At 58.1% G+C, this 13,975-nt stretch overlaps 1 protein-coding gene across 1 annotated transcript; it reads right to left on the bottom strand.

Moving 5' to 3' along the window:
- Positions 1-134: 134 nt before the first annotated feature.
- On the bottom strand, positions 135-13,074 carry RHOG (ras homolog family member G). The gene is made up of 2 exons (XM_032219159.1): positions 12,585-13,074; positions 135-837 (listed from the first exon to the last, which is right to left on the bottom strand). The coding sequence occupies exon 2, from the start codon at positions 800-802 to the stop codon at positions 227-229; it is 576 nt and encodes a 191-aa protein (XP_032075050.1). The 5' UTR covers positions 803-837; positions 12,585-13,074; the 3' UTR covers positions 135-226.
- Between the last annotated feature and the right edge of the window lie 901 nt (positions 13,075-13,975).

Raw genomic sequence — 13,975 nt, 5'->3', positions numbered from 1 at the left:
AACGACTGTGGCAGAAAAAGGCCAAAAAGTCTCATGTGTGACTCATTTAGCAACCACACTTCTTAGCCACGGGACATAAGTGGAGGGCCGGTCATCCTGGCCTCCCCACCGCCTGGGGGAAAAGGCTCTCCAAGCAGGCCGGCCCCGGATCCACCCTTGGAAGCAGAGTTTGGGCAAGCAGAGGGGGGGGGCGCCTGGGCATAAGCAGAGGGCAGCGGGGGCCCCTTCAAAGCAGCCGGCAGGCCTTCTTGGGCTTGGGGGGGACGGGGTTGAGGACGGCCCGGACGGCTTCGGTGAAGACCTCCTTGATGCCCTCCTGGTTGAGGGCCGAGCACTCCAGGTACTTGACGGCGTGGATCTGCTTGGCGAGGCCGGTGCCCTGCTGGGGGCTGACGGGCAGCTGGCTCTGCTCCTTCAGCTTCTTCAGGGCCTCCGGGTTGCTGCGCAGGTCTTTCTTGGTGCCCACCAGGAGGATGGGCACGTCGGGGCAGTGGTGGCAGACCTCCGGGTACCACTTGTGCTTGACGTTCTCGTAGGAGGGCGGGCTGGCGATGGAGAAGCAGATGATGAAGACGTTGGTCTGTGGGTAGGAGAGGGTGCGCAGCCGGTCGTACTCCTCCTGCCCGGCCGTGTCCCACAGGTTCAGGCTGATGGTCCGGCCGTCCACCGTGTTCTGGGCACTGTAGTTGTCGAAGACGGTGGGGATGTACTCGTTGGGGAAGGCGTTGGTGGTGTAGCAGATGAGCAGGCAGGTCTTGCCCACCGCCCCGTCACCCACCACCACGCACTTGATGCTCTGCATTGCGGCGGCTCTCCAGGGCGCTCCGTCTCAGCGGCCTGCGGGAGATCAAAAAACAGGAGAGGCTGGGAAGGGGCTGCGCAGACGGACAGGTAGCCCCCCATGCCCAGCCCTTTGAAGTTCAGGACAGCACTGGACAAAGGCCCTCGGGATCCTTTTTCACACTTAGGACCGTTGCAGCAATCCCGTGATCAAAATTCGGACACTCGGCAACTGACTCGTATTTATGACGGCCGCACCCTCCCAGGGGGACACCTTTTGAGACCTTCTCATGATGGAAGTTGCTGGGGACGCCGGATTCACTTAGCAACCGTGTGACTAACTCAATCGTGGCACTGATTCACTTAAGAACGGTAGTGAAGAAAGTCGTAAAACAAATTTCCCACCTAGCAACATAAATTTCGGGCTCCGTTGCAATTGCAAGCCGAGGACTATCTGCATATATGTGGGTGACCCCATCAGGTTACAGATTAACGGAGTTGAAAGGGGCCTCGTAGGTCATCTAGTCCAACCCCCCCCCCGCCCTAGCAGGAGACCCTATACCACTTCTGAGAGATGGCAGTCCAGTTTCTTCTTCTTCATCAGCCCCTCCCGACTTGCTCTGCTCTTCATCTCTGCCCCCCTGGAGGCCCCCAGGACACCCCTCCATGCCCAGGGCTGCCCGTTGATCTCTAACAAGGGAGCATTTTTATAGACCGTCCCCCGTTCTAATATCTTATGGGCTGGAAGGGCTGCTTTAACCTCCAGGATTCGAACTCCCAGGCGACGCTGGCAAAAGCCCCCAGAGGCTCCTGGAGCAAGAGACGGCGTGAGTCTTGCAGAGGCCGCCCATCACCTGGGGGGTTCCCATCATCTGGGAGGGTTACTTCTCTACTGGGGAGTGGGGGGGGGAAGCAGTCTTCCTCAATGGGGCTGGGGGCACATGGTTCCCTTCCTGCCCTCTGTACAAGGGGGTGGCCACAAATTGTTAGACCAGCATTCTCCAACTTTGGCAACTGAAGTCCTAAAGTTGCTGAATTTGGAGACCCCCCGGCCTAAAGAGCCAAGCTTTTGCCCGAGCTCTGCTGGCTGGGGGATTCTGGGAGTTGAAGTCCCCAAGTCTTAAAAGTGGCCAAGGTTGGATAACCTGGCTTTACACTGAGATTGCTGGTCAGTTCTTGCTCAGACTATCCCGCCCCGCTTGAAAGCTGCTCTGCTGGATTTTGGCCAGCGGCCCGAGGGACCCCAGTCCAGGGACTTTTCCCCAAGAGATTGTGCAGCTTGGCTCCAGCCCTCCCAGCCTCCTCCCTTCGCAGCCAAATTCACGCAATCGGCTTGCAGAAAGCTTTCCTAATCGCAACGAAGAAAAAAACGCTTTTGTCATCTTTTTCCTTTCCCTGTGAATTGTGGTGGCACCTGCCTTGGTGGGCGAGGCGAAATCAATCTGTCAGCGTTTCCAGGAGGTGTCGTTTGAGCTGACAGTTTTACAGTAAATTGACGGTTAAAGTGTAAGACGTTAACAAGCCTGGTGGCGGATGGGGGGGGTGCTCCGTAAACACTTCACACTTAGCAGCTCTTCTCACGTGAATTGGGGAGCTTTCAAGACGCCACAAGACTGATGGGAAGTGATTTACGTCTCTGGAAAGGTTGAGGGGCTGATTGCTAGTTCTTATGTTGGAGGATTAGGTAGAGGGGAGGGAGGGAGGGAAGGAAGGGGAAGGAGGGAAGGAAGAAGGAATGGGAGGGGAGGAAGGAAGGAAGGAAGGGGAAGGGAGGGGAGGAGGGAGGGAGGAACAAAGGGGAGGAGAAGGGAGGAAGGAGGAGGAGGAAGATGGCTGGACTTAGTCACAGGAGGGATGGCAGCACCACTGGAAGATCAGAATTCACAGAATTTGATAGAGTAACAGAGCTGGAAGGGACCTTGGTGGTCTCCTAATCCAACCCCCTACTCAGGCCGGAGATCCTTGACCATTCCAGACAAACGGCTGTCCAGACTCTTCTTCAAACCCCCCAATAATGGAGCAGCCACAACTTCTGTTCCACGGGTGAATTGTCCTCCCTGTCAGGAAGTTTCTCCTTAGTTTTCAGTTGCTCCTCTCCTTGTTTAGTCCCCCCCCCCCGTTGCCCCTCCTCCGGCCTTCAGGGGCTTTGGAGGATAGGAGGACCCCCCTCCTCTCTGGGGCAGACCCTCAAATACTGGAAGGCTGATTTCATGCCCCCCCCCCCGTCCTTTTTGGTTGCCTTCAGCCAACTGAAGTGTCCTTGACTGACTTCTAGGAAGAAGAAAGCTTTGCTTTCTCAAACAGGGAACCTCCCTTCTGCGCCCCACTTGCATCAGCTCCCCATAAGCCCAGGGGGTCTCCGGGCTGCTCTGGGCTGACAGGTGATCCGTGCCCCTTGTTTCCCTCCCCAGCGTCTCTCTTGCGGGAAGAGAGCAATTCCTCCCTCCCTTCCTTCCCCCTATTTGCCCCACTAGAGAATCATGTCGGACTATGGGGGGCAAAACATCAGCAGAACTCCACCAGCCCCACCTCCCAAGAAAGCCAGAAGTCCTCGGTTTACAACCTTTCATTTAGTGACCGTTCAAAGTTGCAGCAGCATTGGAAAAAGTGCCCTGGGACCATTTCGTGACCGTTCTAGCATCCTTACAGCTCCAAATTCAGACTGGCCCCTGACTCATATTTATGACGGCCGCAGTGTCCCGGGGTCATGGAATCCCCTTTTGCAACCTTCTGACAAGCAAAATCAATGGGGAGCCAGATTCACTTAACAACCGCGTGGCTAACTGCAGGGATTCACTTAACAACTGTGGCAAGAAAGGTCATAAAATGAAGCAAAACTCTCCCAACAACTCTCAGTTACCAATGGGAATTTTGTGCTCAATTACGGCCGTAAATCAAGGACTACCCGTATGTTTTACTGAAAGGCCAAAGTTTTTGGGAGACGCAGCTCTTCACAAAACTTCTGCTTTTGATTCCTTGAGGAAGTGGGACACCTGCTCCTCCTCGACCTCTAACCCTTTGGGCCCCAAAGAGGAAGGGAGGACACCCCCGCGTTGCTCCCCCCACCCCCTTTCCCCCTCCCATCGCATCTGCTGTGGAAGGGGCTGAGGGCAGAGAGAGAGAGGGGGGAGAGAGAGAGAGAGGGATGGGAAGAGAGAGGGAGGGGGAGGGACAGACGGAGAGAGAGAGAGAGAAGCGGAAGTGAAGAGCAGTTTGCAGAAATCTAAACAGGAAGCCTGCTGGGCTGGGGCAGCTGAAGATGGCTTGGGACCCTTTTCTCAGTCTTGAGAAAAATCAGGGTTTGCACTTTGGCAAGAAAAACCGAAGGCTTGTAACTACATTCAGCGCAGTACAGGTAGTAACTCTGAGAGGGATCTTGGAGTCCCCACCACTTAAATAGGAGCCAGCCGTGTGCAGCAGCTGCCAAAAAAGCCAACACAGTTCTAGGCTGCATCAACAGAGGGAGAGAATCAAGATCACGTGAAGGGTTGATACCACTTTACAAGGCCTTGGGAAGGCCACACTTGGAATATTTGCATCCAGTTTTGGTGGCCACGATGTAGAAAAGATGTGGAGACTCTGGAAAGAGTGCAGAGAAGAGCAACAAAGAGGATTAGGAGACTGGAGAATAAAACATACGAAGGACGGTTGCAGGAATTTGGTATGTCTAGTTTAATGAAGAGGAGGACCAGGGGAGACAGGATAACAGGGTTCCGATGTCTCAGGGGCTGCCCCAAAGAACAGGGAGTCAACGTATTCTCCAAATCCTCTGAAGGCAAGACAAGAAACGATGGGAAATGATCAAGGAGAGAAGCAACTCAGGAGAAATTTCCTGGCAATGAGAACGATGAACCCGTGGAGCTGCTTCTCTCCAGAGGTTGTGGATGCTCCATCCCTGGAGGCTTTACGAAGAGACGGGGCCGCCCCTCGTCTGACATGGGGCAGGGTCTCCTGCTTGAGCTGGACTAGAGGACCTCCTCCTCCTCCTCCTCCTGTCACTCGAGAGGAAGGGTCTGCTCCGGACAGAAGATGCTCCCTGCACTGAGGGCTGGGCCGCCATCCATGCAGAGTGAGCTGGGGCTGGACAGCTGTCCCTTAGGCCAGTGTTTCTCAACCTTGGGAACTTGAAGATGTCCGGACTTCAACTCCCAGAATTCCCCAGCCAGCGAATGCCGGACTTCAACATGAAGATGTCCGGACTTCAACTCCCAGAATTCCCCAGCCAGCAAATGCTGGCTGGGGAATTCTGGGAGTTGAAGTCCGGACATCTTCAAGTTCCCAAGGTTGAGAAACACTGCCTTAGGCATCCCCCCCATGTCCCTCCAGGCAGTCTTAAGAGCCCCCCCTTTCAGGACCCGGCTGTTACGGTCGCCTCTCTGTTACTGTTGCTTGTTTCTGTACAGGGAGTCAACTGAGACCAGAATTCCCACTGCTAAGCAAGGCGGTTGTTAAGAGAGTCGTGCCCAACTTTTATCACTTTTTTGCAATGGTTGTTAAGCGAATCACATGTTTGTTAAGTGAATCCAGCTTTCTCGTCGGGAGCCAGCTGGGAAGGCTGGAAAAGAGGATCACGTGACCCATCGGGTCGCAGCAACTGTCATAAGTGCAGGCCATTTGCAAGAGGCCAAATTTTGATCCCGTGACCCATCTGGATGCTGCAAGGGTCGTAAGTGTGAAAAACGGTCCTAAGCCATGAAATGTACTTGGAGATTAGCAGCCTGGCTGTTGGGGTGAGCTCCGAGGTTGGCGATTCGGTTGGGAACGTTTCGCCACCATCCGAGGAGACGTCGTCCGGGCGCTCTGAAGTGGGCTCGTCTGTCCGAAATGAATCCACGACTCAGAACAAACAACATTCCCCGATTGGCCTCACCTCCAAAGGCATCGAAAGGCCGAAGGCGCTCAGACAGACGAGCCCACTTCAGAGCACACGGACGAGGTCTCCTCGGATGGTGACGAAACGTTCCCAGCCGAATCGCCAACCTCGGAGCTCAACCCAACCGCCTGGTCCAAAGTCCTTTTTTCAGTGCCGTTGTAATGTCATCCCATCACTATATGAGTGGTTGTAAGTCGAGGACTAACTACACCCCGATATTGCAAGGAAGGCCAGTGTCCAGTTGGATTTGCATTGCATTAAATAGTTTTTGATGCCCTGCTGAGACGTTTTCAGTTTGGACCTGACTTCCTCGCTGTGACTCAGTGTCCCCAGATGCCACCTGCCACCTGCCAGCACCCAATCCCTGGCAGATCCCAATTCCAGGGTGGGTTCTGGGGGATCCCCCTTCCCCCAGAAGGGCCAGAACAGAGCCTTCCTTTCTCAAACGTCTCCAGGGCCGCCCGCCTTCACTTCCCCTTCCTGTGCTGGGAGCGCGTGACTCCCAGCTCCTTCCCGGGTGGTGCAGCCGAGAGGCGCTTTTGCAATGCACGTGCAGGACCCTCTTCCCCCCCCCCCCCCGTCCCCCCCCAGGAGGCCCTGCCCGAGTCTGCTTCCGGAGTGGCTCAGAGCCTCTTGCCCAACTTCACCAACACCGCCGGCTTCTCTGAATGACTGGCAGGAATGAGCCCAGGGTGGGCAGGCCAGGCGCTTCCAAGGTCCCTGCATGTTTGGGGGTCTCACAGAAGCCCCGGAGGGTCCTTGGCAGGAATCGAACATTGCAGCTCAGGGTTGGGCTGCGGGCTCCTTAGTGCCCACTGAGCCGCGTTGTTCTCCTGAAGACGTTTCACAACCCAATTGGGTAACCTCATCAATGCTAGAAGGGAGGGAGGGTTGTGGATAGGAGGAGGAGGAGGGGGAGGACTGTGGGGTCCCTGGTGCTCTCTGAGGTTGGCTGCTTTCTTGCAGACATTTCATGACCCAGCTCAGTAACATCATCAGTGGTGGAAGGGAGAAACCAACCCCCCCCCACCCTTCCAGCACTGATGATGTCACCCATTTGGGTCATGAAAGGTCTCCAGGGACAGAATCCAGCTCAGAGATCAACCAGCACCCCCAAACCCTCTCATGAGCTCTGAAGGGGGACACAGCCCACCCAGGTGGAGGTTGAAGGCCTTTGGAGGTGCTGGACATCGATGCCAGCGGAGTCATCCATGGAGTGACGGGGTGGACTAGATGGCCTCAGGCATCCCATGGTAGAAGGCCTGTTGTGGGAAGAGGGTCCCTGAAAATGTGCTGCTACTCTCAGTTCTGGGATCCTTGCCTGTCTTTAAGGCCGTTCCTCCTGCCACCCCACCCTCCCTTACGCAAAGGGTGCCACTGTGTGCAAATCCTATGCAAATGGGGCTTAGGCCACCCTGGCCCCCTCCCCCTCCCACACACAAAGGCCTTTGTCTTCCCTTGCCAGGAACCGGAGTCATCGGGATCTGTTTGGCCCCTCCTCTCCTGCCCCACCATGCAAATGGGGTGGCCACGCTGCTTCCCCTCCCAGAGCCCCCCCCCCTCTTCTCTGGGCCGATTGGTAGCTTCACCTGGCACTGATGAGGCTCCCTAGCTGGCTCATGAAACGTCCTCAGGAGAAGAGCTACGGGCAGAGAGCACCAAGGAGCCCACAGCCCCCTCCCCCCCGCCCCTCTTTGAACGGTTTTCTTGCAGACGTTCCGTGACCCAACTAGGGAACGGCCTCAGTGCTGGAAGGGAGGGGTCTCGCGCTCTCAACAGCCTATTGAAGGAAAGACCGAGAACTCTCCCACCAAGACTGGCAGGGCAAGAGTTCCGTATATAAGCAGAGAGCAAGTCCCACTCCCTTCAGCACTGATGACGTTCCCTAGTCGGGTGATTAAATGTCTGCAAGAAAACAGCCAAGCTTGGAGCGCACCAAGGACCCCACAGTCTTCCTCTCCTCCCCCTCCTCCTCCTCCCATCCCTCCTTCGAGGCAAGCCCAAGGGGGGAACTTGGCAGGCAGCCCCCTGAGCCTGGGGAAGGAGACCCCCAAAGCTGCTCAGGACTAAACCAGGTGCCCGGCAGAGGTCCGCTTAGCCTTTCCCTGGTGACCACAGCCTCTCCCCCTGGGGGCGAAACCCCCGAGGGCCTCCTCTCCGTTGCACAGAGCTGCTTCGGCTCCTGGCTGGGTCTTGGGCTGAATCGCCCCCTCCTCTGAAAGACTGCAATTGCTTTGGGATCCCAAGCAGGACCTTTGGCCTTCAGGCTGCACCCCTCAGAGGATGGACAGCCGCCCCAACCCTCGGCCATCCGCTCCCAGCGCCCCCCACCCTCAGAGCAAAGGCGGAGACGGGCAGTTTTTGGCCCTCCCAGAAATCCGGAGTTCCTAAGGCCACCAGGGGTGGGTTCCTACTGGTTCGGCTGAACCGGTAGTGCTTTGGTGGCCTGGGTGGCTGGAACCAGCACAGATCCGGGCCTGCCATGCCCCTGAGCCGGTTCCCCACTGGCACCGCCGTCCTGTTTTCCAGTTCTGCGCATGTGCACACAGCCGCATCAAGCGTGTGGCCACGCAGGAAGCAGGCAGTGCCTGCTGGAAAACCCCCCCCCCCTGCTCCTTCGTTCCAGTCGGGACAGCACTGGGGGGGCCTGGATGCACTGGGCATCCCCCCCCCACTCAGGAGGGTGGGCCAAATCCCCTCCCCTCCCTTCCCCAGGAGAAAGAGGCTACCCTAAGATGTAACCCAGGATTTATAAGCCACCATCAAGCTGGATCACGGAACCCCACAAGACTCTGCTATGGGGGAGCCCTGGTGGGGAAGGTGTTTGGGGCCAGCCGGGGACACAGCTGCCCCCCTCCCCCATGTGCTGGACTTCCCATGCCAAGCAGCCCTCCAGGTGGCTGAGCTCCGAGGCCTGGAAGTCACAAACGGCCCTCGTTCTCCTTCCCACTTTAGCTGGAATCAGGACGGGGCCATTGGAGGCTGGGACAATGCGGGCCTCGGGTTCAAGAGTTAGGAGGAAGGAGGATCTTGCCAGGCACGGGCTTCCGGAGAGGAAAGGAGGAGGAGGAAAGGAGGAGGAGGAGGTAGAAGGGAGGAAGAGGAGGAGGAGGAAAAGAGGAGGAGGAGGAAAAGAGAAAGAGGAGGAGGAGGAGGAGGAAAGAAGGAGGAAATGAGGAGGAGGAGGCAGCCGAGGGCTTTGGGGACAGAGAAGGTCACCCCATCCTGAGCTGCTCCTGGGTGGAGGATGACATCAGCTCTTTTTATGGCTCCCGTGCGCATCAGATGCGGCTCTCTGGCTGCCTATCGATCTCTCTGGCAGGACCTTTCAAAGGCCTCGCTGTGCTGGGAAGGAGCGATGCGGGCGGGGGGGGGGGGCACAAAGCAAAGGTGGGGGGGCAGAGAAGGGGCCTTGCGAGCCACAGCAGAAAACCCCACAAATGGTCCTGGTGAAGAGATACAGGTAGTCCTCAACTTACAGCAGTTCACTTAGTGACCAAAGTGATAATGGCACTGAAAAAACTGACTTATGACCATCTTCACACTTCTGACGGTTGCAGGAGTCCCAGGGCCACCGGATCCAAATTCGGAAGCGTGGGAACTGACTCATATTTATGACGGTTCCAGGGGTCACGGGGTCCCCTTTTGCGGCCTCCTGACAAGCAGAGTCAGTGAGTAAGGCAGATTCGCTTAACGACCGTGTTAGTAATTTAACCGCTGCAGTGATTCACTTAACGACTGTGGCAAGGAAGGCCGTAAAATGGAGCAAATGTCTCAGACAAAAATGTGGGGCTCCGTCGTGGCCATAAGGCGAGGACTGCCTGTGCCCAGGCTCGGCTGAAGGACCGGCACTCGGAGCAGCCTGATCGTTCCCCTAACCCTGCGGGTCCCTCAGCCGAGGGCGGGCATCTCCAGAAGGGAATACCTGCAGCTCAGGGTGGCACTGCGGGGTCCTTGGTGCCCTTTGAGCTGGGTGGGTTTCTGGCAGACGTTTCGTGACCCAACTAGGGAACATCATCAGTGCTGGTGATGATGATGATAGCGATGATGATGTTATCTGGTTGGGTCCTGAAATGTCCGTATGAAAAGCGCCAAGCTCAGAGGGCACCAAGGACCCTGCAGTCTTCCTCCTCCTGCTTCTCCCCCCCCCCCCCCGCTGCAATCTCCACTCCTTTCTGGCACTGATGAAGTTACCTAGACAGGTCATGGAACGTCTGCAGGGAAACCAGCCAGCTTTGGATCTCTCTTCCCTAGTAGCATCTCCAGGACGAACATGGTTCCCATCCTTGGGGAAAGCATGAGCCCGGTGGTCGTGAGATGGCATAGCCCTCCACTCCACCATCACAAAAAAGGATGCCAAAGCCTATAATGCACTGACAATGGGGGGGGGCATTTTCTCAAGTTGGAAAGCCTTCTGCCAGAAACGGTGTAAAGCAGTGTTTCTCAACCTTGGCAACTTGAAGATGGGGAAGTGTCTAGGACAGTGTTTCTCAACCTTGGCCACTTGAAGATGTCCGGACGTCAACTCCCAGAATTCCCCAGCCAGCAAATGCTGGCTGGGGAATTCTGGGAGTTGACGTCCGGACATCTTCAAGTGGCCAAGGTTGAGAAACACTGGTGTAGAGTCTCCTGCTTGGGCAGGGTTAGGGTTGGACTAGATGACCTCCAAGGTCCCTTCCAACTCTCTTAATCTGTAATCTGAAGCCTGGGACCGCAGCTGAAGAACCCTTAGCAGGAGGGGTGATCCCGGGGAGATCGGCTGGACATGGCAAGTGGGAATTGGGGGCACCAGCAGAACCATAAGAGGAGGAGGGGGGGGCATCTCTTTCTATCAGTCTCATCAGCCCCATATCCCAGGCATTGTGAGAACTCTGTGCAATGGTGCAATGGAGGACGTCAGTTAGATCATGCGTCAATTCTGAACCAGAACAAGAACACAATAACGCAGTTGGAGGGGACCTTGGAGGTCATCTAGTTCAACCCCCTGCCCAAGCAGGAGGCTCTACACCATTTCTGACCGATGGCAGTCCAGCCTCTTCTTGAAAGCGATGACTGTCCCCCAACTTCCAAAGGCAACTTCTGTTCCTTTGGTTGATGGTTCTCACTGTCAGGAAATTTGTCTTATTTCTAGGTTAAATCTCTCCTGGTTCAGTTTCCATCCATTATTCCTTGTCCGGCCTTCGGGTGCCTTGGAGAATAGCTTGACACCCCCCCCCTCCTCTCTGGAGCAGCCCCCCAAATATTGGAAGATGCTCTCCTGTCTCCCCTGGTCCTTCTCTTCACTAGATCAGCCAGGCCCAGTTCCTGCAACCGTTCATCTTGTGTTTTTAGCCTCCAATCCCCTCATCGTCCTGGTTGCTCTTCTCTGCACTCTTTCAATGCTATCACCAGTCCCCCACCCCAACACTGGAGAAATACTCTCAGAAGGGACCCCCCAATCTTTGTGGGATACCCCAAGGGGGCGCAGGACTGTGATTCCTCCCTGGGTGAATCAGGCGTGTAGCAAAGAGACAGCCGGGGGAATCTGTCTCCAGGCAGGAGGAAGGAGGCCCGATGGGGAAGTCCAGAAAAGGAACTGGGGGCTCTAGCAGGCAGCCTCCCCCCCCCCAGGGATGGAAAAGGCAAGTCAGCATTCTCAGTGTTTTGGGGGGAGGAAAAGGGAAAGGTTAGCCGGCATCTAGCCAGCACGGTTAAAGAAGGAGGCAAGCGAGGAACCTCCCAGATTTTGAGATCCGAAGGGCACCATCCACGCTAAGAAATGGAGGCTGGGAGGCTGGGAGGAAGTCACCAGCCTTGGTGTGCCCCCTCCCCCAATTTCCCTGGGTGGGAACAGAGCAATAAGGAAAGAGAGAGGCTCGAAACGGTTCAGGATCTGCTGCTTGAGCAGGGGGTTAGACTAGAAGACCTCCAAGGTCCCTTCCAACTCTGTTATCTTGTAGCTTTTCTCCCCAATTGCTTCCAGCTGGGGGTGGGTGCTTTCTGGATCCCAAAGCTGCTCGGCTAAAGCAGCATCCGTACAAGGGGACCCCCCCCCCATCCCTGACCCCCATCAGATCCTATGTCCCGTGAGGGTGGCCGGATTTTGCCCGCCCTTGGGATTTCATAGTCCTAATTCAACTCCTGCTGGGGGTGAAAGAGGCCCCCTCCCCCTTTGAATCTCTCCTCCCGGCTCCCCCCCACACCTGCAATCGCCAACCCGCCCGAGACAGGGGCTCTTCCGCCGCGGGGTCCACCCTCGCCCCCCCCATTTGCTCGGGACCTCCTCGTTCTGCCGGCGGAAGACAGGAGGCGCAAAGGTTGCCTTTACACCCGAAAGAAAGGCGAGCCGGCGCATCTCTTTGGAGCAGGAATCGAGCCTCCCCGCGCCAGGCCACTCTACCGCCACCCAAGTAGGGAGGACGGCTCCTCACCCGGGAGTCCCCGGCTGCCTCCCCCACCCGAGTGGCTCCAAAGCCGGGCGGGGGGAGATCGCGGGGGCCAAGCGCCCCTTCCGCAAGTTCTCCCCCTCGGCCCGCTTAAGCATCCATTTGGAGCCAACGGGGTTAGTCTCGGCCTGAAGCGGCTTCCCTCCAGGAGCCCCCCGGCGTCGCGCCAGTTAGCAAGACCCCCGCCCGGCGACCCTCCGCCAGCGACGGGCGCACGAAGGGGCCGCTTTCCTTCGGGACCCCGCAGCCCTCCCAGGCGGAGGAAAGGCAGCCCCTTCAAGGGCGCCGAAGGAGGCGGCGGGAGGGGAGCGAACCGGCCCGGAGACCCCGCCCGTTCGGGGCTCCAGCGGCCGCGGCTGCCTTGGGGGGCGCGGGCCAAGAGGGCGCAGCGGCTGCGCTGGGCGGGCCGGCGGGGCTTGGGGGCAGGCAGGCGGCGCCGTGGCTGGGGGCGTCCGCGGGGGTCCCGGGCGGTGGGGTGGGGGCAGGGAGGGCGGGGCGAGACCCACCTGAGCTCATGGCGAGCGGGCGGCGGCGGCGGCGGTGCTCCCGGGCGGCGCGCAAGAGGAAGTCTGCGCGGCCGGAGGAAGTGCGCGAGGCGGGGCGGCCCGCCGACGGGGAACTTTCCCGCCGCCCCCGCCCCGGGGAGGGAGAAGGAGGGGGGGAACCGGGGCTGGGGCGGAGCGGCCGCAAGCGGAGGACCCCCGCCGGCCACGCTCGTCCCCCCCCTTCTTGGCTTCGGGGCTCCCGAGATTAGAAGCCCCCCGGCCGTGGGGAGGGGCTGTAGAACATCTGGGCGGGCTGCCCGAAAGTCTCTGCCGCGTCCGGTTAAGGTCACCCCCTTCCCAGCAAGGAGGAAAAAGCAGAGCGGGGGCTGCGGGCCGCCTGGGACGCTCGGGGGTCTTTGGAAGGAGGGGGGCGGGAGAGCCTGGATGGGGCGCAAGGGAAGCCCCCCCCCCCCTCCGCACCCTGATCCAAGGCTGGGGAAGCGCCTCCCTTCCCTCCGGCCGCTGGGGGGGGGGGGAAGGCGGGCCGGCTGGGTTGTGCCGGGCAGCGCCGGCCTTTCAGCTTCCCGTCTTCCCCGGGCTTTCGGCCTCCGAAGGTCGGGTCCAGGGGACGCGTTGGTGACGGCTTCGTCCGCCGCTGCGAGACGGGCGGCTCTAGCGGTCGTTTTGCCGGCACGAGGCGCAGACGCCCCGCCCGCGCCGAGAAGCCTCGCCTGCAGGCGCCTCCAGCCGGGATCCCCGAACCGAGGAAGCCCTGGGCTCACGGGAAGCGCCTGCAGAGCCGGTCTTTTGGGCTCCCCCCCCCTTCCTTCTGCTGCGCCTTCCAAGGCCCACATGTCTGGGGTCAGGTTACCTACGGGGCTGCTCTTCCCCAGACCCCACGTGCCCCCAGACCTATTTGGTCAGAGAGGGCGAGCCCCCTCCCCTGAATATTGCCATCTGATGGGAGCTGGGCAGGTGCCTTTTCGTGGCAGCCCCTGCCCCGTGGACCACCTCCTCCTCCTCCCCAAGCCCGCCCTCTTCCCTCAAGGCCTGAAAAGACCTGGGTCTCCCCCAAGGGCTGGGGGAAGATCAGACGGCCGAATCGCAGCTGTGATGGGAGCCAAACGTTTGTTGGTTTTCACGTTGTATGTTTTAACTGCTTGTGTTTGATAGTTTCACAATAATTTTATAGGTCTTTTAATCTTTGCCTGGGAGCCGCCCAGGATTGGCCGAAAGATGGGCGGCTACATAAATGCGTTTTTTTTTTATTTATGTTGAGACTCTAGAAAGAGTGCAGAGAGGAGCAAGAAAGATGATTACTGGTTTGGTGGCAAAAATATGTAGAACGGTTTGCAGGAACTGGGTATGTGGAGTCTAATGAAGATAAGGAGGAGGGGAGACATGAAAGCAGC

The sequence above is a fragment of the Thamnophis elegans genome, chromosome 6, assembly GCF_009769535.1.
Source record: "Thamnophis elegans isolate rThaEle1 chromosome 6, rThaEle1.pri, whole genome shotgun sequence".
Classification (NCBI taxonomy): domain Eukaryota; kingdom Metazoa; phylum Chordata; class Lepidosauria; order Squamata; family Colubridae; genus Thamnophis; species Thamnophis elegans.
The sequence above is the reverse complement of the archived record's forward strand: the minus strand, read 5'-3'. Positions and strand labels throughout refer to the sequence as shown.